At 39.7% G+C, this 26,258-nt stretch overlaps 3 protein-coding genes across 3 annotated transcripts in view; 2 read left to right on the top strand and 1 right to left on the bottom strand.

Moving 5' to 3' along the window:
* Positions 1-1,015: 1,015 nt before the first annotated feature.
* Positions 1,016-5,051, top strand: Pi3K59F (phosphatidylinositol 3-kinase 59F). Its single transcript, XM_018454319.1, has 10 exons — positions 1,016-1,292; positions 1,569-1,763; positions 1,858-2,287; positions 2,397-2,492; positions 2,575-3,195; positions 3,284-3,756; positions 3,841-4,029; positions 4,106-4,281; positions 4,357-4,431; positions 4,519-5,051. The coding sequence occupies exons 1-10, from the start codon at positions 1,222-1,224 to the stop codon at positions 4,917-4,919; spliced, it is 2,727 nt and encodes a 908-aa protein (XP_018309821.1). The 5' UTR covers positions 1,016-1,221; the 3' UTR covers positions 4,920-5,051.
* Positions 5,052-7,241: 2,190 nt separating this feature from the next.
* Positions 7,242-26,258, bottom strand: part of LOC108726696 (mucin-17) — a 34,861-nt gene continuing 15,844 nt past the window's right edge. Inside the window, exons 2-6 of the mRNA XM_018454430.1 lie at positions 20,638-20,642; positions 17,820-18,551; positions 17,428-17,723; positions 17,261-17,337; positions 7,242-17,176 (exon numbers count right to left, since the gene is read on the bottom strand). Coding sequence (XP_018309932.1) covers positions 7,899-17,176; positions 17,261-17,337; positions 17,428-17,603 — 9,531 coding nt within the window. The 5' untranslated portion in view covers positions 17,604-17,723; positions 17,820-18,551; positions 20,638-20,642 and the 3' untranslated portion in view covers positions 7,242-7,898. The remainder of the gene's footprint in view (positions 17,177-17,260; positions 17,338-17,427; positions 17,724-17,819; positions 18,552-20,637; positions 20,643-26,258) is intronic.
* Positions 20,417-22,559, top strand: LOC108726698 (G kinase-anchoring protein 1). Its single transcript, XM_018454432.1, has 6 exons — positions 20,417-20,918; positions 21,060-21,125; positions 21,451-21,676; positions 21,772-22,029; positions 22,101-22,255; positions 22,342-22,559. Exons 1-6 carry the CDS (start codon positions 20,748-20,750, stop codon positions 22,372-22,374), a joined length of 909 nt encoding a protein of 302 aa, XP_018309934.1. The 5' UTR covers positions 20,417-20,747; the 3' UTR covers positions 22,375-22,559.

A 26,258-nucleotide genomic window follows, 5' to 3' on the forward strand; every position in this document is an offset into this window, starting at 1 on the left:
ATACGTTTGATAGAGTTGCGATCATTTTGAGAATGCTGCATCGATAAAACAGTCGACAATGAACGACAGTGGTCGTGTTCCAAATTTACTGCCAGTGCTGAAAATGCTATACAGTTTACGTCACGTGCATTATAGATTTTCAGTGCAGGCAGTCCGACAGTACCGGCCGGTGAAATGACACCTGCAGCAGACGGTAATAGTTCTGCCCCTCAAGTTCAGAGGCGCTAGTGTCTAATTTTTAATATGGCGACACCCCTATTTTGTCTCAGGCTGCGTTCGGTTTGGATGTTTTTAGCGTTTCTATCCTTGTTCACGTCTAATGAACGATAAAGATAGAATGATGATTATAAGCGCGTGAATGAACAAATCAAATATGGTGCATTCGTTTACGCAGCGGTTAGCGCAGAAGTATTATTTTAGCCTTGTTGTTCACCAAATGTTAAACAAGGATTAAATGATACTCTCTGCGCTAACCGCTGCGCAAACGAATGTAGACAATGATGCAGCTTCAGTAGTACGGTGTTCAGTTAAGCCCGAGACACAATGCGAGGGAATAGCGAATGTCTTGGGCTTTAAGCTGGAAACATGATAGACACAGGCAATAGGCACAGGCAACAGGGAATAACGAGCCGTCCAATCAGAACTCTGGAGTATAAGTTCGATATTATATCCCAGAGCTGTGATTGGACGGCTCCTTATTCCCTGTTGCCTGTGCCTATTGCCTGTGCCTATTGTGTTTAAGACTTTAGGATAGATCGATGGAATAAATTTCATACTGATTGGATCACTATTCACTAATCACTTAAGGTGAAATCACACGGTGCGGAAAAAGACTGTGGAATAGAGAATGCGTCGTTGGAGCAACCAATCAGCGCTATTCCGAATAACGCTGAATAACGCTGATTGGTTGTTTCGATGACGCATTCTCTATTCCGCAATCTTTTTCCGCACCGTGTGATTTCACCCTTAGATTAGATGGTGCACTACGTGCAGTATGAGACGATTTATTATTTAGTTTTCGTTGATCAATAATATAGAGGCATATTTGCAATATTTAGACGCATTGGTTAATTATGTACTTATTTGTACTTATAAAATTGATGCCTAATCAATATGAATCGCAACAGTATGGAGTAATGTGGACGTTGTGTGGACGTGATGCATAGTCTCGGAGATGGATACGTGATAGGTTTTTTATAATATAATTCACGAATTAATACGATGGAGAATACGAACGATAGGTTCTTTTATGTCTATAGTTCTTCGTTAGATACCAGAATACAAATCAAGATGTAAGTCTAGCTGTATATCTCATATCTGTATTACTGTATCTTGTAACCGAGCTGAGGTTATCACATGATAAAAGTATCATGTGACATTCCGTCCGTATGATAAAAGACATCATCCATTAATCATACTAGCGTGAAATAATCGGATTAGAGTAATTAACATACGTGCGTGTTGAAACATTTGGTCTTTATCTCTAGCGTAGATTGCATACGACCATAAGTAATTAGCAGTCGTTAGACATATGTCATAAGATTGTATTGTTCTATTATTTTATGCAGAGGTACGTTAGAGGGCAAGAGACACAGACCGGAATACGACGAGCTACTTTTAGATCCTTTACTCAAATATTCGGGTTTGTACGAGAGTGGTGGGATCCGTGGAGATCTAGCTGCATCTTTGCAGGTATGGGCTGGTGGTAGACCCTTGGCCCTGCCTGTACACACAGCCTACAAACACTTTACCACACGCTGGAAGTATGTTGCATTTTGCATTTGTACTATACCATTTACTCTGTTTACTCAAGTATCAAGATCTTTTATTATATCTCATCGAGACGATTTTTTTCAGCTGGAATCAATGGGTCTATCTACCAATTTCCTATACGGATTTGCCACGAGACGCCCAGCTGTGTATAACCTTATATGACTGTGCAGGACCTGGTAGACAGCTTCCAGTAGGTGGTACGACTATATCATTATTTGGTAAGCATGGAGTGTATCGACAGGGTATGCTGGATCTTAGAGTATGGCCTGGGATAGAAGCCGATGGCAGTGTTCCAACTAATACCCCAGGGAAAGCCAGAGATCACGGGAAAGAACAAATGCAGCGGCTCGCAAAGCTGGTTAAAAAACACAGAAACGGGCAAATAAACAAAATTGATTGGCTGGATAGATTAACTTTCAGAGAGATTGAATTAATCAATGAGAGGGAGAAAAGAGCATCGGAATACTTGTACTTGATGATAGAATTTCCAGAAATAACCATGGACAGTGTACCGGTATGTATGTTATGTGAAATTAATTGTAAACAGACAAATGTGTATATATATATAATTTTTTATACGTATAAAGATAAATTAATAATACATTTATTTTATTTTATTGTAGTATTCAATTGTATATTATGAAAAAGATGGCGATGAGGTTTTTCAACATAGATTACAGCCAGACGTTGTGACGCTTCCTGACTATGAAATTTTACAAGTAAGATTTTACAAAACAAAATGGTGAAATACATGCCTCCAATTATATTTTGAGAATATATAAAGATTAAATTTTTGTTCAGGAGAATCTTGTGGAAGCAAAACATCATAAATTGGCGCGCAGTTTACGTAGCGGCGGCAATACTCGCGAATTAAAACCTACTTCGACTGTGCGGGATGCCTTGAATACGATATTGGGCTATCCCCCAACAACCGCACTTACTACTGAGGAACAAGATTTAATTTGGAAGTACAGATTTTACCTGTCTAGTCAGAAGAAAGCGTTGACCAAGTTTGTTAAATGCGTTAACTGGAAAGTAGCCGGTGAGGAACGCCAGGCTCTGGAAATGCTAGCTTTATGGGCTCCACCGGATTCCGAGGATGCCTTAGAATTACTAGGACCAGCGTTTACTCATCCGGCTATTAGGAGATATGCAATTAGCAGGCTTAATCAAGCTCCTGACGATGATTTAATGTTGTACTTGTTGCAATTAGTACAAGCGTTAAAGTATGAAGACTTCGAAAGCATTAAGGTTGCTTATCAAGCAATGTTGAAGGAGAAGGAAGAAAGAGTAGAATCGAAAAATTGGAGCACTGAAAAACTTGAAAGAAGCGAAAGATTGGAAAGAACGGAGAAACTAGAGAAAACTGATAAATTAGACAAAGACATAAGAAGCAGCGATTCTACATCTACCCCGGTTACTGTGAGTCAACGACTCTCTGTAAAATATATGTGCATTACGTTATTATCCATTTCGTCCTACGTGTAATTGGATTTACATTTATTTACAGTCTAGTGAATCGGAGAGTCAACTATCGACGAGCCAAGAACCGCTTATGGATCTAGCATCGTTTTTAATTACTCGCGCTTGTCAGAATTCAATGCTGGCTAATTACTTCTATTGGTATCTCTCTATCGAGTGCGAGGATCAGATTGATCCTGCGATAAGCGTTAAGCAAGACACGCGAGTTAGGGAAATGTACGTTACCGTAATGAAAATGTTTTCCATGATGTTAGCGCAGGGAAATAACATCTGGCAAAAAAGAAGAGCATTTCTCTTACGACAGAAGGTGTTCATCGATCAATTGGTATTTCTGGTAAAAGCGGTTGCGCGAGAAAGTGGAAATCGGAAGAAAAAAACTGATAGATTGAGAACGTTACTGACTGATCCAGATCCGGCGTTCAAGATTAATTTCTCGAATTTCGAGCCGATACCTTTCCCTTTGGATCCCGAAATTTGTATCAAGGGAATTATGCCGGAAAAGTACACATTCAAGTTGTTTGACTATCGGTATACTAGCAATGTTCATATATTACAATTGTAATGTTTACTTTATTAATTTTATAGAGCAAGTCTTTTCAAGTCTGCGCTCATGCCATCGAAACTCACATTTTTGACGACAGATAATACCGAATATATTGCCATCTTTAAACATGGAGATGATTTACGACAAGATCAATTAATTTTACAAACGATAGCGCTTATGGATAAATTATTAAGAAGGGAGAATTTGGACTTAAAATTAACTCCATATAGGTAAAATCTGTTGTTATATAAATGAGTGATATTACGTAAGATTATTAATAATTAATAACTCGATCCCATTATTCAGAGTACTTGCAACAAGTACCAAGCATGGTTTTGTACAGTTTATCGAATCTACAACGGTTGCGGAAGTTCTAGCTAGTGAAGGTTCAATATTGAATTTCTTTCGAAAGCACCATCCTTCTGAAACTGGACCTTATGGGGTAGTACCTGAAGTCATGGACACCTACGTTCGCAGTTGTGGTAAGTATCTTTCATATAACTCTACGAAAAACGAATGAATGGTACATTATTTAAATGTTACTCGAAATTATGCAGCTGGTTATTGTATAATTACATACGTATTGGGTGTCGGCGATCGTCACTTGGATAATCTGCTTCTCACAGCATCAGGTATGTGTTCTCCAACGATTTTGTTAGAGAGATTGTCTCTCTAACGAAATAAACATACGCAAGTATGCAATATTTTATAATTCACAGGCAAACTCTTTCACATCGATTTTGGCTACATTTTGGGTAGAGATCCAAAACCTTTGCCTCCTCCAATGAAGCTCAGTAAGGAAATGGTCGAAGCTATGGGCGGAATCGGTTCGGAACATTATCATGAATTCCGAAAGCAATGTTACACAGCATTCCTACATTTGCGTAGACATGCCAATCTGATATTGAATCTGTTTTCGCTGATGGTAGATGCCAGTGTGCCCGATATCGCCCTGGAACCGGATAAAGCCGTGAAAAAAGTCCAGGATAAATTGCGATTAGATTTAAGCGACGAAGAAGCTGTGCATTATGTGCATAATCTTTTAGATTTGTCGGTCACCGCGGTGATGGCTGTACTGGTAGAACAACTCCACAAATTTGCGCAGTATTGGAGAAAGTAATAAGACGAAACCAATGTACAGTGAAATCATACAAATTGTGTTCCTTTCTAAAACGATAGATTATGTATTGTTATATTGTATATAAAACGACCACAGTGTATTTGTAACATATTAATATAATTTATTGTATTTTGGGAGTATTTTAGGTAATAAATCTTTGATAAGAATAATTTTTTTCTTGTTTGATATATTTTCCAGCGAATTCGATAATGACTTGGTATTTTTGTGAGCGCTCTGAACTTGAATAATTATTACGTTTTATTTGAATGTGTATATACAATATATATAATTACGAAATCTAGACGAATAATTTACAAAAAAAACAATATAAAACTTGTTTTAATTAACAAAATTTAACAAAATTTTTTATGAACGTGCCTAAATCATAAAAATATGCTATCTTTTTGTACTATCGCGAAATATAGCTTACCTATCGTGATAAGATGTCAGTGGCGGAAAAGCAACAAAACATATTCATTGCACGTATAATCAGTTACGTAAATACTCGTATATTTATTTTATTTTTAATTACAAGTGTATGTGGTGCACACAATAGAAATAAATGTAAATAGATAATATTGTTAGTGTTGAAAATATCAGATTGTTATCGACATGTGAAACGCAGAGGAGAGCTACTTTACTCATATCACTTTATACTATTTATGAATTTAATAAAATCAACAAATACATATACATATTTTATCTTATACATCAGAAAGGTTCTTTTTCGTTTTTTAATAGAAAAAATGTAGTTTTAATTTCCCATTTTGCAGCGTATTATATGCTTCTGTAAATATACACGAATTTTCATATAATTTTTTTGATACATACGTAAACGTATATACATATATATCAAAAAAATTTAAAGTTGAGAGTTTACAGAACATTAACAATTCAGTCCGTTCTTGAAGATTTTTCTCAGATTTTTTTCTTATATATTGCGATATCATATCGAGCTATGTTTGACATGAGAATACACACATTTTTTTATCTTCCAATATCAACACAATATGTACACGCGTGACCATAATTAAAAATGCCACGAGAAATAAAAACATTGATTTATTTTTTTATATAACGTGAGACTATAATAAAGAATATAATGTTTCTTATGACATTTTGGTAAATCTGCCTTGCTTGAGGATTGCGCGATAAAGATTCTAAAAAAACCGTTTCCAGTATATTTTGCAATTACAATTTCTTTGCGTTTATGAACGTTCTTCAGGCTAACTTAGGCATGTCTCAAACATGACAGATTTTGTAACAATTAAAATCTTTGCTCGCTCTCTTCACATCAATCGTCTCATTAACATACAAGGTACACTTTATATAAGTTGAAATAAGTACATTTTTATTTCCTATGTATATATATATATGTATATATATTTTACATATATAAAGTTATATATATATTTCATACATATATATCTCATATATATATATATACATATATATAATATAATGTGTATTTATATATAAGTTGTTTTCCATTTACACCGATTTTCAGATAATTCTCACTTGTGACGTTATAATTCAGTTGAATGCGCGTTCCTTTTGCATTCGGACAAGTGAGATTCAACTGAGTTTTCAACTTATAATCTGCACAAGATCGAGACCATGTGCTTTAGTGAGTCTCGTAAACTCACTTCAGTGAAGTTATGAACCTGTGTTGACGTGGGATAACTTTTTACCAAAGCAAATAGTGACGTCATTAATCAGAGTATAAAATACTCAGCTACTTCAAACTCGGTTTCACTTGTGTGTAAATGGAAAGCAACTATTTAGTTTGTATTGACTTTACAAACTAAAACATAAACTAGAGAATGACCCTCGTTTCGCTCAGAGTTTTGCACATTCTTTATCGCGATTCATAGTCGCTATTTAAAAAAAAAAATACACTGTTCACACATTGAGCAAAGCGAGGTACGGCGCAATTTTTATTCGTAAGTCTTCAAGATAGACCGAGAGTCTCTTCGTTTCTCGCATGTACGAATTTTTTTTTATCGAATTGTACAACATATATCGTTACGGATATATAATCAGAAATGTTGTGCTCTTTGTTTCTCAGGACCGTAGAAAACTAAACGGTTGTCACAGATGTAAAAGAGTGAATGAAACAAACGAGAACATTAGTAGTCTCGGTTAATATTAAAGAGTAAAGGCTAAAGGGGGACTTCAGGACCTCCATTAGATCTGCTACGACTCTGTTTTGTTTTAAACAATCACACATGAGCTCTTAGTATTGTTACAAATGAACAATTGCTTGACATTACGGAGCAGCAGTGAAATCGTGGGAGGATACTGATTATGATTTTTCTTTTGTTGCGATATTGATTTTGACTATCAATCATCATGCTTTTTATCTTGGCATGATAAAAGAAATCTTCATCGTGCGGGATTATCACTGCGATTCTCACCATTGCTCCCCATCGTAGATATAGATTACAGAGAAATAACGTGACGGAAATCGAGAACCGTTCAGCTGACATAAATCTTTATGATACTACAAAGAAAGAATAATAATGCATCTTTTATATCTAAATAGCTTGCTTTTCTTCATTTACTCTAGCTAGATTGTATGGACATGCCTTCTTTTTTCTTCATATAAAACGTCGATAAAATCAAGACCACAACAACATTTTAATGCAATGATGAAATTGTAATATCGAATCTAAAATCCACGGATTCTATTCGCAATTCTTTCATCTTGTTTCCTTTTTGTTTCAACATACATGTATGCACATGCAAGTGCATTCGCTTGTACGTCTAGAAGCCTAGCACAATAAAATCTAACGCCAAAGTTCAACTTAGTTTAAGTCTAAGCGCTTACTTAATATTATAATTAACGCGTTATATTTACATTTAAAAATAGATTCAAAAGTTTATATATGGGCGGTACGCTTCTGTGTACGCGACAATCCACCGATAGTCTATTTCAAGTGAAAATTTGTATTGTTACCACTGCCCCCCCACGGTATATTACCTGTCCATAGGCCTAGTGGCTGGCACCGAGCTTTCCACAAGATCATGCTTCTCAATCGGCGAGTTCTCTAAAGTGTAGTCCACTGGATATCTTTCGGGATACGTTGGAGTGGCCTCACCCTGCTGTCTCAGTTTCAGTTCGCTCGATCTCTCCTGATAGAAGCTTTGCGACGCCTCGATGTTCGGCGATGAAGACGACTGTTCCGTCTTCCCTTCCAGATCGTCCGTGGAATAGTAACTTTGGCTCGCCTCGCTTTCGGGTCTACTGGGATCGTAATAGCCGGGCGAGATACTGTGACTGGTGTAGTTGGGCGTTTCCTCGGTCGGGGCGAAGTAGCTTTGACTCACCTCCTGAGGATTGCCCTCGTAATAGCCACCGGGTGTGACGTGCTCCTCGTGCGGATCCTCTTCCAGTCGAGAATTCGCATCCTGATCTACGGATTCATAGTAGCTCGCCGTCACTTCCTGGTGATGAGCGTAGTAGCTCGATGGTTCGTTCCGGTGATGATCGCTGCTCTCCGTGACAAAGTTTTGTGAACAGGTCTCCTCCAGGCCGGGCATCGAAATCGGCACTTCGTACGACGTCGAGACGTTTTGCTCGACAATCACTTGGTCCTCATAGCTAGAAGTAGGCACAGAATCCACGTGGTGGGTTGATGTGATATCGGGATTCAGGTTGTACGACGAAGAGGTCGGGATCTCCGGCACACCGTTATCGTGGATGCTAGGATGCTCCGCGTTGACCGACGTATCCGGTATCACGCTGGACGAGGCGATGTTGAGCTCTTCGCATGGCGGTATTTCGTATGATGACGTGCTTATCGCACTCTCCTGATCCTGATCGCGCTCTTGATTCTCGGGTGTCTCCGGTACGTAGGACGAGCTTGCTGTTTCGTCCTCATTCAATCCGGAATTATTTGTCGACACGGATGATGTGCCTATACCATCGACACCGACGTCATTGGACTGTGACGGTATATTACCCTCCTGACTGATCTCAGCATCGGTTTCCAGATTCTCCACCACACTCTCACCCTTGTCGACTTCGTAACTCTGCGTAGGGAAGCTCTGATCGTCGATCGTCTCATCGACACTCGGTCGCTCCACCTGACTTTGCACGATCTCGTTGAAGGACTGCGTTGGCGCGTTTACATTGGATTCCGCTAAAGCTTCATAAGACTGGGACGCCTCATTGATCTTTGTATGTTCAAATGATTGTGACGGTGGTTCCGCTACGACAGTCTCCTCGTCCATTTCCATCGGTTCGTACGCGATCGACTGCGTGGCTTCGCCTGAAGAGCTCTCCAACTTGGAGGCAGATTGACTAGGTAAATCGGTGGAATCGCTGCTGACAGACACGTTGAACTGCTCGTACTGAGACTGCGAAGGCGTTTCTTGACTAGCTTCCGCGATTACCTCCTCCTCTTCTTCCTCAAAACGCAATTCCATGCTCTGGCGCAAACGACGTCTGTCCGATTCTTCCTGCGACGATGGCTCGTCCCTTTGACAATCCTTCATACTTTTTTTCGTGTCAATCGTGCTTCCGGCGAACAGATCCGGTCCGACTGCTTCATCCAATTCCATAGTTGCGTCATTCGATGGATTTAATGATTCGGCTGATAGAACTCGCGAAGCTGTTCTATGGGCTTCCTTTCGCTTTGACGTGCCTGCTACTTCCTGGTCTACCGACTTAGCTTTATTGCTAGATTCTTCGGAAACTGTTAGCTGTTTCAACTTATCCATCGCCTCGTGCGATTCGCTCGCGGTTTTACGTTCGCTCGAGTCCGTCACTTCATAGGTCAATTGTTCCACGGATTCTATCTGCGAATTAGATTCGGACGTAATCAAGGTGGTCTCGTCTATTGTCGATAAACTGGTCATCGACGTACCGCTTTCTTTGTTTTCCATTTCCCGCACAACTTCCATTGTGCTCGAAGCCGTATCTTCGTTAGCCTTTGATTGCTGTAGAATCAATTCTTCAGATGTGTTGGAAACTTCCTGAGAAGAATAAACATCCTGCAACGTCGGAGACTGTCCCTCGTCTAAATTCTTGTTGGTCGACATAATCGGTTTTTGAGGAGAGACTGAAACTGGATTTTCCGGCGCCTTGGAGACCAACATCTCCGATACTGGCACTTCGACGAACGTTTGCTCGGCGACGATCGTTGTAGTTAATTGCGAATTGTCCGCGTACGTATCGTCAATGATCGGCATCGACGGAGTAGTTTGTACTTGCGCGTTCTCCAGGACACTGTTCGGCATTGTGACCGTGTACGAGGTTGACGGTGCAATCGCGATCTCAGCGCTCTGCACATTCCGCGTTTCTGCAGTCGCGATATTCTCCTCCAGATTTGAAATCACCAAGTATTGAGTACTTGCGGGAATCTCAGTGTGAGCTATCTCTTCGCTCGCTATCGTCGCCGGACACTCCATAATCTCACCGATATCTGGCATCGAGTTACCAGGGATATGAATCTGCGTCTCTCCTGTGGCGGATATGTAGGAGATGCTGGGATTCGTAATGGTGATGGGTAGCTCGAGGGAAGATGGAATAGTGGAGACGACCGATGTGGAAGCCGGATCCGTTGACTGAATCGGAATATTGCTCGGTACTTCGAGTGGCGTCATAATCGGTTGATTCAGAGTCAGCGAAGTCTCGAGCACCGAGGGCGAGGATATCGGTTCTGTAGGCGGTATGATGGTCGATTGTAGTATGGTCTGATTGATAAGACTCGTCTGAGTCAAACCAGTTTGGGTCATGACGCTACCTGCTTGATTTTCTGGCAAACTGATCATGGACGTTTGTATCACCTTCGATGGGGGAAAACTGTCACTCACGATCGTCGTTTGACTAGTCTCTGTCACGCTGCTGGTTTGAATGTTCGGCAAGACACTGTTATCGAATTGAAGAACAATGTTATCTAGAGCTCCGACCTCCCCCAGAGAACTGGGATCTATGTACAAGGTTCTCGTGCCGTCCGGATTCTGCGTAGTTCCTTCCAACGACATAAGAGTATTGTTATCAAGTGGTTGTATCTGTCCTTGTTCATCTATCGTCACCAGTACGTAAGTTTGCGTGCCATCGCTGCTTTCTGTCGGTAGAGCCATAATCTGAGGCTGGGCGGCCGCCTTTGCTTCGCCCACTTTTTCCGTATTTTCAGTTTGAAGTTTCTCGATTTTACCTTGCTCTTTATGAGGAGCATCCAGGATAAGCTGAAGATCCGTTTTTGTCTTCTTCTCTGATTCTAGCGAGGATAATGTAGCGGTACTAGTCACGGTGACATTTACGTTCGACGTGGTGGTAGTGGTCAACAGATGTTTTTGCACCTTACTCGAAGCCTGAGATCCTTTGACGGAGGACCTGGAAATTGTAGGAGCTGTCTGTTTTGACTGGGCGACCGTCTTGGCGATCGGTGAATTTGCAGCGGTATTGGTGGTGGTGTTGGTGAAGGTGCTGATGATGCTAGTGGTGACGACCGTCTGCTTCGTTTGAGCGCTTTGCACCGTTGGCGGTACAATCGACTCTTGCATTTTCTGAACGACGATCTTTTGAGTTTTCAATTGGCGGCTGCCAGTTCGAGGAATAATGACTTTTTGTACGGTTGGCGACACGGTAGCTTTGCCCTTCGGCTGCACTTGCGACACCATTGTTACCATTTGTTGCGTATCACTCGGCGAAACGACACCTTGAATGGTAGCACCTGGTTGCGCCATCGTTTGCTTAATAATCTTCTTGCCATGCGACATACTTTTCTGAGATATCGTACCGGTGCTAGCGGTGCTTTGGAGAATTAACGTACTGCCCGATGGTGATTTCGCGGATGGCGACGCCTTTGTTTGTGAAGCCGATATCTTTGTCGACATCTTTGAAGACTTTTGCAGTATCGGCAGCTGTACCTTTTGCTGTAACTGATATTGCACCTTGCCGCCTTTAACCGGACTCTTAGCAGCAATGGCTTTAACCTGCTGTCCAGTTATCGGCGTTAGGATGGTGCCTTTGTTACTGACGACTGCTTGCGTGCCTAATATGGTTTTACCGGTGATGGTTTGAGACACCGGTGCCAAGATCGCTTTCGCGCCACTTAGACTTTGAGCTTGAGGACTCAAAAGAGTCGTGCCACCTTTCGTAACTAGAGTCTTCGAACCGATGATGGTTTTCCCGCTTAAAGACGAAGCGCTGATCGGTGTATAAATACCGTCCTTGGTGATAATTCCCTGGGACAACGTACCTAATAACGCTGTTTTACTGATAGTACCGATAGTACCTGAAATCGGAGTAAGCATGCCCTTCGACGTGATTATGCCCTGCGTATTGATGATCTTATGACCACTGGTGGTCAATTTGGATGTGGTAGGCGAACCAGAAGCAGCGACAGGATCAGCCTTTGGCGCAATGACAGTTTTAGTAGCGATTATACTACCTTGTGGATTAATCGGACACAGCAAATGACCCTTGCCCGTCATGATCTTCTGTACTTTGGCGCTCAGAGTCTTGGAAATGTTCAACGGCACCATCTTGGTCTGACAAGACTGTCCTGACGTCAATATAACGACTTTTCCCCCTTGTTGAATCACTTGCGCGTTGCCTGCCGCTTTTCCACTAGTTGAAATGGCAACTTTCTGTTGACTGCCAGACTTACCTTGAACACTGTAACGCAGTTGTTGTCCACCCGCGGTTTGCACGACGACATATTTTCCTGGAGTAGTACCCTTCTGCGTCAAGAGAGTTGGCGTTTTACTAGTTGGTTGAGCGCTTTGAAATTTCAAACCTTTCACTCCACCGGTGAGCGGCGGTACCAATGATTTAACGCTCGTAACGGTTGGTTTTGCTTTGCTTTTGGTCTTCAATATCGCTGGTACACCGCTCTTTTTCTTCGTTGGCGAAGATATTTCCACTGCGGTAGTCTCGTTCGCGATCTTGAATTGAGTTTGCTGAGTGGGCGATACTATCCGCGTAGTCGGAGTAAAGGAGAGCGTAGTCGGGATTGAGCTGGAAGCTGGTATAATGGAAGATATAACAACGGGCATCTGTTCTATACTCTCTGGCGTTAACACGTCTTCGCTTAGAACAAATGGCATTGAGTTAATATCTAGTTCCATGTCTGCGAGACTTTGAGCACTCTGTTGTATGTATTTCTCCGTTACCGGCGCAGTCACGATAGTTTGCAATGTAGCCTCGCCTTCTTTATTCTGTGCCTCCAGAAGCGCATCTGTTTCCTCTGTCTTTAATACCTGAAGCTTTTTAGTCAGACACATGTGCGAACTGGACTTTATAGCAGTTTTCACCTTGCTGTTCGATGGCAGTGTTTCTATTTTAATTATCTTTGCTTTGGGGCCGCTTCTTTGATCATTTTTCTTCGTAGCATCTGCTTCCAACTTGTGCTTCATACCTTTCTGTGGCGGTACTTTATCGAGTAACTTTGTCTTCAGAATTTGCACTGGTTCAGTCAACGTTACGCTCTCTATTATCCGTGGCATCTCGCGCTTTTTTACTGGTACACTGATATCAGACGATAAAGACGTCGTGGCTACGGACGTCTTCGGAATTTCATCCAATTTTTTGACATTGGTACTCATACCATTATTTTCAGAAACGGCAAGTGTTTCCGACTGAAGTAATGATTTGGATGTGACAACAGATTTGCTGGATGTCGATTCAAGTTGATCGTTAGTTTCGAGGACAGCATCTCCAATTTTGGTATCGATCTCAACCTTTTCTTCGATAACGACTTCGATATTTTCAAGATCACTCGCAATAGGTACGTTTTCTCTAGTTTGAATATCTGCAGATATTTCTGAATCTTTATTCAAATTGTCAATTTGTTTACTTTGCGCAGATACAGCAGCGATATTGACATCGATTTCTTCACCTTTTCTCTTAGCGGTCTTGTTCTCCTTTTTCTCCTTGGGTAGTACATCAACGTTTTCAATTGTCTTCTTCTTATCCATTTGTAAAGTCTTCAGGAAAGCCTCCTGAAATATATTAGTCGATCTTTCTTCCAAGAATAAGTCCTTGTCTTTTCTTCCTTTACCCGTTTCTGGAGTAAATTTACCTTTGTATCTCGTTTGCATTGAGGATTTCTTGGGTGTCAATTGTTGCTCGATTAACGTTTTCGTTGGACTCTTTGGTGTATTTCTCGCATCGTCTGCTTTAGGTGACTTTCCCGGTGACTTCAATTTAAACTGATTGACATCCTGCATCTTCTGCGATACTTCCTCCATCAATTGCACCTCTTGTTCTTTTACATCTGATTTATCTGTATTTTTCTGCGGCTCGGAACTTTTCAAATCTCTTCCCTGTTCATTTTCCATGTTCAAAAATTTGCCAATATCATCTGCTGCTTTACTCGTCGTCGCTTCTCTATCATCCTTATTTACCTTTTCATCAACATTACTTTGAGATTCAGATTGAGGCTCGAGTTCAATCTTGGGTTCGGATTCGACTTTACATTCAGACTCAAGATCAGACTTGGGTTCAGGCTCCGCTCTTTTATTAGCTTGAATATCTGCGTCAAAAAAATCTATTTGTGACAATTCAAATTTTTTTATTTGGGATTTTTTCGGTGGTAGCATATCTACGTTGGTTTTTAGGGCATCTTGCTGTATTTCAATTTTATCGGCATTTTCAGTTTGCTCTACGGTCAATGACTTTTCGTCATCTTCGGTTTCTTTAGTTTGTTTTGATGAATCATCTTTCTTCTTCATTTCAGATGATTCCTTTACAGCTTTACCTACATCGAGTCCTTTTTCCACTTTATTTGTTGCTTCTGACTTTTGGAATGATGATGTCATTTCTACATTTTCCGAATATACATCTATGTCAACTTTTTCAGCTACTTCGTCCAAAGATTTTATTTGTTCCTCGAGTACGTCGCATTTCATTTCTACAGATTTTCTTTCTTCTTCTTCTTTTTCGGAAAAGGCCTCCTTTTTATTCTCAGATGCTTTGTTTTTTATATCAATCGATAAGATGCTAACATTATTTTCAGCAACAGTTGGCGTTTGATCGGATACTTCGATTTCTTGCTTATCCATTTGAGTAACAAGTTCGTTGCTCCTCTTGTTAACTCCTTTAGAACGTCTACCTCGTCTAGATTTGCTTATGACTCTTTCAGAAATCTTAGACTCACTTTCAGATTGACTCTCGTCAGTCCTGAACGCTTTATAATCAGAATCTTGAATGTATATATCAGATTCCAGGTATTTCTTGTTCGGTTTGCGTCTTCTACCGCTATACGAACGATCTGTATCGGAATCTGAAGTTTTTCGTTCGATTTCAATCCTTTCGCTCACACGAATTCTCTTGCTGCCTCTGTTAGCTTTCGTCTTTGGAGTTTTGTTCACACTGGTACTCTCACTAGTCGATCTCGCGTTCTTACGTGGTCGACCTCTTCCTCTTTTAACTTTAACTGCCTGCTCAATACGGTTTCCCGAGAGACTATCAATACTTTGATCTAACATATCAGTATCTGAATTTTCACTTTGTTCTGGCACAGTCTCTGCAGATTCGGATACAGTCTCATCCTCTGTTTCTGTCGTAAATCGTTCCGACAAAGTATCTTCTGCTTCTTTCATCGAAGCGTTGTCATTAGATTCGGCGATCACATCCTCTGAGTCAGTTTTTTCAGATTGAGGTAAATTTTCATCACCAGACTTGATTTTGACTTCCTTTTCTGACATTTTGTCTCCCTTTACAGATACATCGGACGCAATTTTAGACGTAGTCCTTTCAATATCTTTTACATTCGAAGAATAATCATTGTCATCATCTCTTTTCTCAACTTGAAATATTTCCACAATCTTTATCTCCGATTCGCAAGTGTTAATATTAGACTTCTGTTGATCATCTCCGGATTGCTTAGTTTTTTCTTCTTCGTTTATATCTTTATCAGATTGTTTCAATTTTATATTATCTTGTACACTCTCATTGAGCTTTTCGCATACTTTGGCGTCATTCTCTTGTCGACAATCTCTACCTTGTATTATTTCCATTATTTCGTCAGCTTTTAATTCCATATTTTTACCCAATTCAGATATTTTGTCGGCTTCTTTCTTAATTTCATTTTTCAGAGCTTGACTCATTTCAAATTCTTTGATAATTTCTTTCTTCAAAGATAAATTTTTCTCGCCGAAAACTCGGGGAATTTTTCGTACAGGCGGTATAGAAGGTTCGCTCAAATCATCTTCATCGAAATCAAAGCACGATAGTCGTGATTTTTTGTCATCTTTATCGGAAGCATTTTTGCTCTCACTATCAGAACTTGAAGTATCCCTCTTTTGGGACTTGTTTAACGTTTCATTAGATCTACCAGTATTGGTATCCTTTTCAGAATTCTCAAAATCGGATTTTTTGTCAAAACTAAATTGGATATTTCTTGAAGCATGCAAACTATCCAATGAACCCTGCATCATGCGTATCGAAGCTAACTGTTCCGTTTCCTTAAGTAGTTTCTCCGTTTCCGCTAAAATTTCGTTATTCTCCACAGTTACATTCTTGTCAACGTAGTGCTCTTTGCCATCGTCGAAACTTGACTGATTCTTTGTGGTTGACGAATCAGTACTTAACCTACTATTTAGGGAATTATTTGTATCAACATTCATTTCTTCGTCTGATTCATCATCCCAGTCGGCCAATAACTTTTCCCGCAATTCCGGGTCGCTCTTCTTTTTCTTATTGGATTTCTCGGTCTGTTTAGAGTGCTTCCGTTTAACTGATTCCTGCCTATTCTCGGTCTTCTTTTTACTTGATGGACTTTTATCTTTCTTCACGTATTTTCGTTTTGGTGTGCTTATATCAGAAATCCTACTACGCGACTGAGAGTACGTTTTCACCTTTAATTGTGGCATTGGCGAGTCATCGGACCGGTGACTCTTTATGTGACAAATGATGACGTTAACACGCGAAGAAGTGAAATTACAAAAATGACAACGATATACTGGGGAACCTGCATTAGTCGGAGTCGACGGTAAACTATTGGGTTGCTGACGAATACGGACCTCGTGATCGCTCTCCCCACGTAAAAAACGTGGATGTGTAATCTTCCTCATGATGTCTGAACCATCGCTCCGCCTATGTCCTTCTTCGCGATCACGTTTTTTCTTTGGAATTTTCTTCTCACCGAACAGAGCGGAGATATCCGGTTTCTCTTCAGGACAAAATTTTTCCTGATTCAATATATCAGGATCTCCTCCTGTTAACTTCTCTGCCATCTCCACATCACCTGGGAATTTGTTCATATAACTCGTGCCATCTTTGCTCTTGATTCTGTATTTATCTATTCATGCAAAACAGAGCTGATTATTTTTGTAATATACAATTTGATTATAAGAAAATTTGAAAATTTGGTTCATATACTTACCCATACCCTTTTTAATAAATTCATCTTTGAGCGTACAATTGTACTTGTAGATCTGTTGGTAATTTTTGACAAATTCACTAAAAGAAAAATTTAATTTAAATCATCACTTTAAACAATTTGTCTTATATACCAAGATCATATATAAGATTAAAATTTTTGTAACTTACTAAGTGTCTTCTTGAAAAAATTTTACAGCAGCTATTAACGGCTTCTTTTTAAATTCAGTTTGTATTTCTTCTGGTAAATTATCCAGCCCGATGACTTGACCAGGCCACCAGCAAGCTCCCAATTTAACCCAAACAATATCTTTATCCAAATAACTGATTTCCGTTTGTTCACACATCTTGTATTGCGAAGTATTTCACTCTATTCTTTTATAAAATCAACATCGGTCAATATCAAGAGAGTTCTTTCAAAATCTATTTCTCTAGAAGAACATTAGCGATTGCCCAAGATCGACATGCTATAGAACAAAGAAAGTTTCTATAAATTATGCAATCTCAATATACGCAATATATGATTAAAATATTTCGTATGTAATTTTTGTTCAGGAGAATACCTTTATAACTACATGCAAACAGGTAATGCGAGCAAATGCTGTAGTTGCTGAAACTCAGCATTGGATAGCTGGATATTTCTCTTCTGAGTAATAATTTATTTTTCTTCAAATGAAGAGAAAATTATTGAATATACTAACAAGTATAATCACACACTTAATCTTCATCTATAAATGATTAATTGTCGCGAGATTTTCAAATATACTTAAAGTTGTCAGAACTATTATTGCACGTCTGTCGAAACGTTTCGTCGCAATTGTCTCTCAAGCGAATGTTCCTCCGGAATCCCAAGCATGCTCGCTGGCGACAACCCTATAAAAATAACCCTGGTTCAGAATGAGGCTCGTGTATCAGTATAATCGGCGCAAACAGGTCCACGGGGTGCTCGTGAGAAAGCCAAAATGCGTGATCCGACTGCGTGGTCTAACTGCCGCCTCGATGCTGACGTTGCTGGCGGCAGCTACGTCGGGCATCTTAAGCCCGCGAGTCGCGTGACGAGCGATCAGCCTTCAATATTTTCCTTCCTACACGCACTTTTATATCTTGGATATGTTTCAGGGGAACCGCCGGCTAAATGCGACGGACACACTCGCGTGTGTATAGTATATGTAGAACCGTCGGAAAGTGTCGGCGAGCATCCACGACAGCCTACGAGCGTCTACGAGCGTTTACGAGCGTCGTATCCCAGGAACGCAACGGTGAAAAGCGCGAGCGCGAGCACGCGCGCGCGCGCGCTCTCACACTCTCCTTTCCGCCCTCCCGTCCTCTCGCACTATCCCTCTCTTTCACTCTATCGCGCTCACGATCTCTCTCTCTCTTTCACTCGATCGCTCGCTCGTCTCACCGTCCTTATTTCTCCTCTTTGTCCCTTTCTCGTTCGTTCTCACTCACTCGATCGCTTTTTCTCGCGGCATCCAGCTCCGCCGTATCTCCGCCTCGTAACGCACACCACTCGGTAACCGCCAGATATACCTCGATACGTGATTTCTCACACATGCAATCACAAAGTAAAACAGGCTGAAGCCTGTGCAAAATGTACTCGCGGCAACAAAAGCGTTGCAAAAATGCTACGTCGTTCGTACAACACGACGTACGTACATATTCGGTTACCCGACTTGCAACGGGGGCCTCACATTGCCTCACCTCACACGATAGGGTAGATAGATAGCTAGAACATCGAACACTACATTCTCTCTTTCGAGCGTGATGTCGTTCGAGACTATGGCGACAAGCCTGCCAACTGGCAGTGCCAATCGCCAACGTCGCGCGCGCGCGCGTCCTTCGAGTTTCATACACATTTTCATTTCCTCTTCTACGATGACGAATGTTTCTTCTCACAATCAGATAATTCTTAAGGAGATTTCAATATTTTTTATTCAATTTGCGAGCGATTAATGGAGGAAATATTAGAAATATGAATAAATGTTAAGGATCTAGGGATCGATTCTGTATCTTGAAACGAGGTGAAAATTACAAAAGTGAGCGAATTTATTAGAATACTGATAATTTCGTTGGTCAACACCTAATAAATTTGCTCACTTTTGTCATTTTTATTTGAAGCATAGAGGTTTGTCGCGTCGCATGCTCCAAAGTGTTCCAATATGCTCCTACTAGCTCTTATTCACTCCAACGCGCTTGATAGAGTGAGTAGGAGCCTGTTGGAGCTGTTGGAGCTTGCGACGCAAACAAACCTCTTAGGGCGCGTTCACATCTTGACAAAAAAGCAGAAAGCCGAAAAGCAGTGGCCAATCACTCGCGCTGGTAGTAAGTAATACAAAAAGCCGAAATTGTCGAATACCAGCGCGAGTTCTGATTGGCTGCGTTCAGCAGACTCAACAGTTTTGCAACCGTTTTATGATTGTCTGCTGAGATAGGACCATTCTTCTAGATCTAAAAGTATGATCCAATTAGCGCGAAGGAAACTTCCAACAGTTGCAAAACAAACGTTCTGCTGAACGCAGCCATTGGCTGCTGCTTTTCGTTTTTATGGCTTAAGGTTTAAAACTCTATTGTAGATCCGGGGTTACCCCAATCCGTCCAATGTGCAAGAGCCATGAAAATTCCTGTAAATTCCTTCGTCTCGATTGGTCCGAAATGCTTGAACGTTCGCGCAGCGCGTGGACATTTATTATCTACATAGTCGACGGTCAAAGTCGAATTCCATTACCGAAATGGCGCGAAATCCAGGGTCTCTATTCTTGAAAAGTATCGCATACGTAAAACTAGGGAAATACTATAGCACATGTTACGTACACTGTAGTATTTCCCTAGTTTGTCGTATGCGATACTTTTCAAGAATAGAGGTCCAGACCTCGGTTCGAATCTCGGAGCGCTCTAATATTTTTCTCGTGTTGTCGCTTATTTCTTACAATTGACTCGAGGTTTGTTCGCGTTGCAAGCTCCAACGTGCTCCAACATGCTCTACCATAACTCCTTCTCACTCCAACGCGCTTGATAGAGTGAGTAGGAGCTATGGTAGGAGCATGTTGGAGCATATTGGAACATGTTGGAGCATGCGACGCGACGAACCTGTGTCGGCCGGGTCGGCCCATCGCCGAGCCACGCCGTCGGAAAACGATGATGGCGCTGGTGTCGCGGTTTGCTTTTCCGGTGCATACGGCGCCGTTCAATTTTTCTCGGCTAGGGGCTGGCGCGTTTTGCATCACGGCCGGGCCGGCAGCACTGACCTGTGTGCTGACTGTTGCCGTTTGCTGCCGTTTCACGAACCGCGACGTGTCTGTCGCCGACGTTGCCTGACGTCCACTGACGTCTTTGACGTCGAGATCCGTCGCTATTGTATTTTCTGCCGATTTCTTAAACCGCGTCTTCGACTTGACGCCGGAAGTGCACGTCGGGTTCTCATCGTCGAGCGTCAGCCTCAGCTGTTCTACTAGCCTACTACGTCTTGCTCGTTGTCGGAACGCAGGAAAATGGCGACCGCTGTGCCGTCTCGATTCGCCGTCCTCAGCATCGAAGACGACGATTACAAACCGAAAAAGACGCAGAAAAACGCGACGACGAGCAAGAATAATGCCAAGAGCAAGCCCGACAAGTCGAAGCCGCAACAACAGCAGCAATCGAACAAAAAAAAACAGAACAAAGTATGACGTGTGCGTCCTCCGTTGCGTTTTTGTTTTTGATTAGCCGGCGAAACGTCAGCCGGATGCGACATCACGGCGGGAAATCGCAATGTTTCAAATCTTTTCGATGACGTGTGTCATAGGCTTCTTTTTTCATTTTAGGGAAAAAAGAAGAAAACGAATAGCGATGACCAGCAGTGGGAACAGTGGAAGCAAAAGGATACGATGGTAAAATATGAATTTTTGACTGAATTATGTAAAATTTTATTTATCAAATAGTTTCTTCTTTTCTAGCTTTATTGCTAAAATTTCTCACGTCCGAACATTTTGTTTCACAAAAGCATATTTTATTTTCAATTTTTTTATTTTCTGTTTATTTAGCAAAACTAACGAGATATATAATGGAAAATTTGAAATGATTTCAAGTCTGAAATTTTATTTTAACACAAAAAGTTGAAACAGTCATTTTAAATGTTTTTATCTAATTCTGGTAATTGTATATAACTTAATAATATGTTATCCTTTTATTGTATTCAATTATAATTACCTTAAGGCTGTCGAAGAAACGTTTGAGCAAGAATTGCATCAAGCCATCCTGCTGTCAAAATTGGCGTATGAAGAACAATTAGTTAGCGTAGCAAAAAATGACAAAGAACAAGAACAGAATAAAAAATCTGGTAAAAAGTCAAAAAAGGCGACTATGTCTTTGGAAGAGTTTAATAGCATGGGAACAAGTACAACGGTAGTACCAACAAATGAGCCTACAGATAAGTCAAGAGGTATTATTTTGTTATATAACTTGAGAATGAATAGAAAGATTACGTTGTAATATAAAAAAACTAAAACAGACTTTCTTTAACACTGCCTCTTATAGAAGTAGACACGGAATTTTTTGAGAGAATAGAGAAGGAAACGAAAGAAGAAATAACGAAGGGAAAAGAAAAGGATATATTGAAGGCCAGGTTAAATAAAATCGATGATGATATAACATTTGCACAGTTAAGAGTAGAAATTGAGAAACGTGATGAAGTAATTGGCCAATTGAGGGCCGAGGTGCACATGTTGAAAGAAGAATTGACACAAGTTAAAGAAAGAAATAAAAAACTTTATCAAATATTGTCACATGGTGAAAGTAAGTATCACATTTTTAATGCATTAGATATATGTAAACTTTTGTTATTAGTAATCATCTCTTTATTTCAGTGAAAGATAAAGCATCAGTATTGGCTGAAGTTGCAAAACTACAAGAGATACGAGATGAACTAACATCCGAGGTAGCTTCTTTACACGCTCAACTGGAGCAAGAAAGATCTAAAACACGTACATCAAGTGTAGATGTAAAAACATCTAAACAAACTGTACGTATGCGATACATTGTATTTTATCGATTTTCCTTTAAATGTATTTGTACAATTTTGTGCTTACTGCATCTTGTATCTTTCAGAACAAGAAGAGGCCGGCCAGTGAAAATGCCTAATTCGTTTTTCACGAAAAACTACCATTGTGATCAATTAATTTTAATTAACAATGCATATTGATTAAGTAGCAATTTGAGAAGGAGCATTATATTTTCAAAGAGAAACGTTTATTTCTTATCGCATGTACAGCATATATTGTATTCGCTCGTTAAAAATAAGTTTAAAATACAGTTAGCTGATCGTTTCGCGAATATATATCTTGAAAGTAGGATTATATCGTATATGTTAACAGCTTTTTATTTTTGTCTTTTTTTTACTTGCATATTTTTGCAAAGACTTGCATATTTTTGCAAAGACTTGCATATTTTTGCAAAAACTTGCAAGTTTTTCCGCATTTCTTTTCTTAATAAGTTGATGAGTTTCTAGAATTTGGAAATATCACGTTAAAGAAAATTTTCTGAAATAATATATTTGCTAAAGCTCTTCCAAACTAAAAATTCAGTATAATGTATTATCTTCCGATTTTTTGCGTATTAACATACATACGTATCCGTGTGAATATAAAGTAAATTTATATTTACACACATACACACAAACAAACACACGGACATGTATGTATGTTGGTTGAGATCTATATATATATATATATTATTTGAAATATTTTGTAATAAAACATTCTATACAATACTGTTAATCATTAATTATTTTCATTCCTTTTAAACGTTTTTTTAATTTATAAACATGTATTACAGTATATAATTGTTTAATTTGTGTAACTTAATCATTTAATGATTAAAGAAAAAGTTCGTTCTTTATTTAACAAGTTACTATGTTATATTTCCATTACGTAATTTTTTATATTTATATAAAAACAGTTTCCTCCAGAACTCTTAATTCTCTACCTTCCTATTCGATACATATCTTCATATATACGAAATAACAGACTATTATACATTTTAACTCGAAAAATAAAGTTTATCGATATTTGTGTGTTAATTCTTTTAAATTCCTACTCTAAAATAGTAACATCTAAAATATTGTGAAATTTTTCTACGTTACTAAGTAAGATAATATCTAGCACGAGTAAACGTAAGATTGTGTTGAACAAAATTCAAAAAAAGTTTTGCTATATAATAATTTATGTAAAAACTATACGCGTTTTATTATTAAACATAATAGGCCTGTTCTTTTTGGCTGAACTTTTGCACCAGTTCATCTTTCTTTCTATTCTTTCCTCCTGAAGAGAAAAAGAAGAAAGATGAACTGGTACAGAAGTTCAGCCAAAAAGAACAGGCCTAATGTGATTTAATGTTCTGATTTCCAAAATTGGACAATTTTATTTCTGCCCTATGTAATTATCGTCATCTCGATCTACCAATTTTCAGTCCTTTCAACTATTCTAGTGGGCGGCGCTACGTCCATTCGCTACTACGATACTAAGCTTCATCCGGATTATACGTGCGGTTGCGCATTTTTATGGAAATTTTTTTGTCCACTTTTTCTGCCTCGAGTTATTCCGCGTGAATTTTTTTCGAGCTCGCTCCCGGCAACTTCAACATGCAGTTCGATACGTTACACCTCACGTTCCGATTCTTTCTTTCCTTTTTTTCTCTTTTTTTTATACGGCTTTGCTCCATTCGTTCTCCAGTACACATAAAAAAGAGAATTTTCATATTCCGCGTTAGCTTTACATGAATTATGAATTGTGTCTTGTACAAAGAAAAGCGATTTATATTTGATCTTTAATTGTTTTATCCGGATGATAAAAGTTACATAATATTATATATATGTGTATATGTAAAATCAAAGGAATATTAACGATTTATGAATTAGAAATTATCAGAAATATCAATTAGATATTTCGATCAGATGTCTTAATTTTCTGTGTAGAAAGCATAGATTAGTCTTTAACATTTTTAATGTGAAACGTTGCTATTTTTCTGAATAAATTACGTGACCGTGGCAATAAGTCAATAAATCAATCACGAAAATCGCAACGATTATATGTCGAATTAAGAGACACGATTAATGTAGTTGAATTTTGCCCGATGACTGATGCGTGTTGGCGACCCGGACAGGCGCGCGCGCGCGCGCGTGTCCTCGTCTCTTCTAGTCTCTTCTAACTGAGATGTTGACCAATAAAAGGAGCATTATCGCTAAGTGGACGCTTCGCCTACTCGATCATAGTCGTGTTTGCTACGCGAGGCCGCGAAAGCAAGAGGGTGGCAAGTACGAGGGACGCGACAGGTTTAGCGACAGATATGACTATCACTTAATTTACAATAGGTAGGTACCTTTCGCCAATATTAGGTATCTTACTATAGGACTTTTAAGAACAGATAGAAAGACAAATAGAACAGAGAGATATAATAGATGAATGCGCACGTGATGACTCATATATACGTCTATATAAGGAAACTGCAGCTACTCTTTTCGAAACGAGACATATTCATGAGACATACATCTTTCACGAATAAATCAAGATTATAGTGTTTTCTACTTTATTTTGTCATCAAGTACTATAGTTAATATAAAGTTTATAAACGCTAATTTATTAAATGAAATGGAACGATTCTGTAAATGTGACAAAGCTAGGCATTAGATCTCTATAAGATTCAAGATTAATCCGTTGATCCTTTGTTCCAGAGTAAATTAATTGCCGGAATAGACGATCCTTTTCACAATGGGGCAGTTGCGCTTTCACTTTATTGAAAGTAAAAAGTTGTTCTTTGGAATTAAACGCGACTTTCTCAAATCCATCGCTGTTGCAGAGGGAGAAAGATAAGCGTAGGAAGGAAAGGAGAAGGGACGAGCGAGAGAGAGAGAGAGAGAGGGGGAGGAGATGGAGGAGAATAGAGAGAAGAGGATGTCGAAGGGGACACGGTGGATTGAGGGTTTTAGGACGCGCGACGGTATAGGGGGTGACAGTGGGGATTCATTATCTGACAGTCTATTGTCATTCCTGCGGGCTGAGATTTTGCTCGGGCCACTAGTACCGAAGCGTTACTCTACTTGGATATACGTATGTGTGTGTGTGTGTGTGTGTGTGTGTGTGTAAAGGGAGGAGAGAGTGGTGAAATGCAATACTCTCTCTTTAAAAATACGTTTGTCAAAAAGTCGGAGATTTTAGGCGGTTGCATTTTCTTCTGTGCATAACGTCAACGCGATGCGATACTTTTCCCTTGCATTTAAATTCATCCACGAATTCGGTACATTTTCTCTTTTCAATTTGGATTTTTGATCTATTAATAAAGATTTAATATCTTCGATAGATTAGTTTTAAGATTAGCAATAAACAAAGTAATTGATAAAAATTATAGATAATAAAAAGATGCGTCTCGTTGGAGCGAAGACTCGAAATCTTCATGCTTTATCTCACTTTAACAGGTAATTAAGTATATCGTCCTCGTGGCATTAACATCGAAATGTCGAAGAGAGATTACGCCTCTCAAAGGCAATCCGCACAATTTAACGTTAACGTTATTTATTGGATATGCGTTACCCAACGCGAGTTGCGAGAAATGGAAAAGACGAACGGAAAATTAATTAGGCAGGAACATTAGGCAGGAAAATGAAGGAGCCGCAGCGGAGGAGGATTCTCGTCCCTCCAGCTCTTCTAGCTTGTCACGACGCGGGCGACGTTATTCATCCCGTTATACATCCGCGGTGTCATTAACGCTCTCCCGCGGATATAGCGACTCGCGCCAAGTATGTCGTTTGCGTATATTTACTATATTGTGTATATTGCCAAGCGGCGAAATTAAGATTAACGAGGAAAGTATTTCTACGTCGCGAAGGAGTTCTCTACTAACGACGGAAATGACGAACTTTCCGCAGGATAATGAGATCGCGCGAGATAGCCGCGATCGACGATTCAATCGACGATCCTCGTTCGATCGAAATAATATCCGGAAAGATAACTCGATCGTCAAACCACACTTGG

Source organism: Mycetomoellerius zeteki, unplaced genomic scaffold (genome assembly GCF_001594055.1).
Source record: "Mycetomoellerius zeteki isolate Tzet28-1 unplaced genomic scaffold, Tzet1.0 scaffold433, whole genome shotgun sequence".
NCBI classification, from domain to species: domain Eukaryota; kingdom Metazoa; phylum Arthropoda; class Insecta; order Hymenoptera; family Formicidae; genus Mycetomoellerius; species Mycetomoellerius zeteki.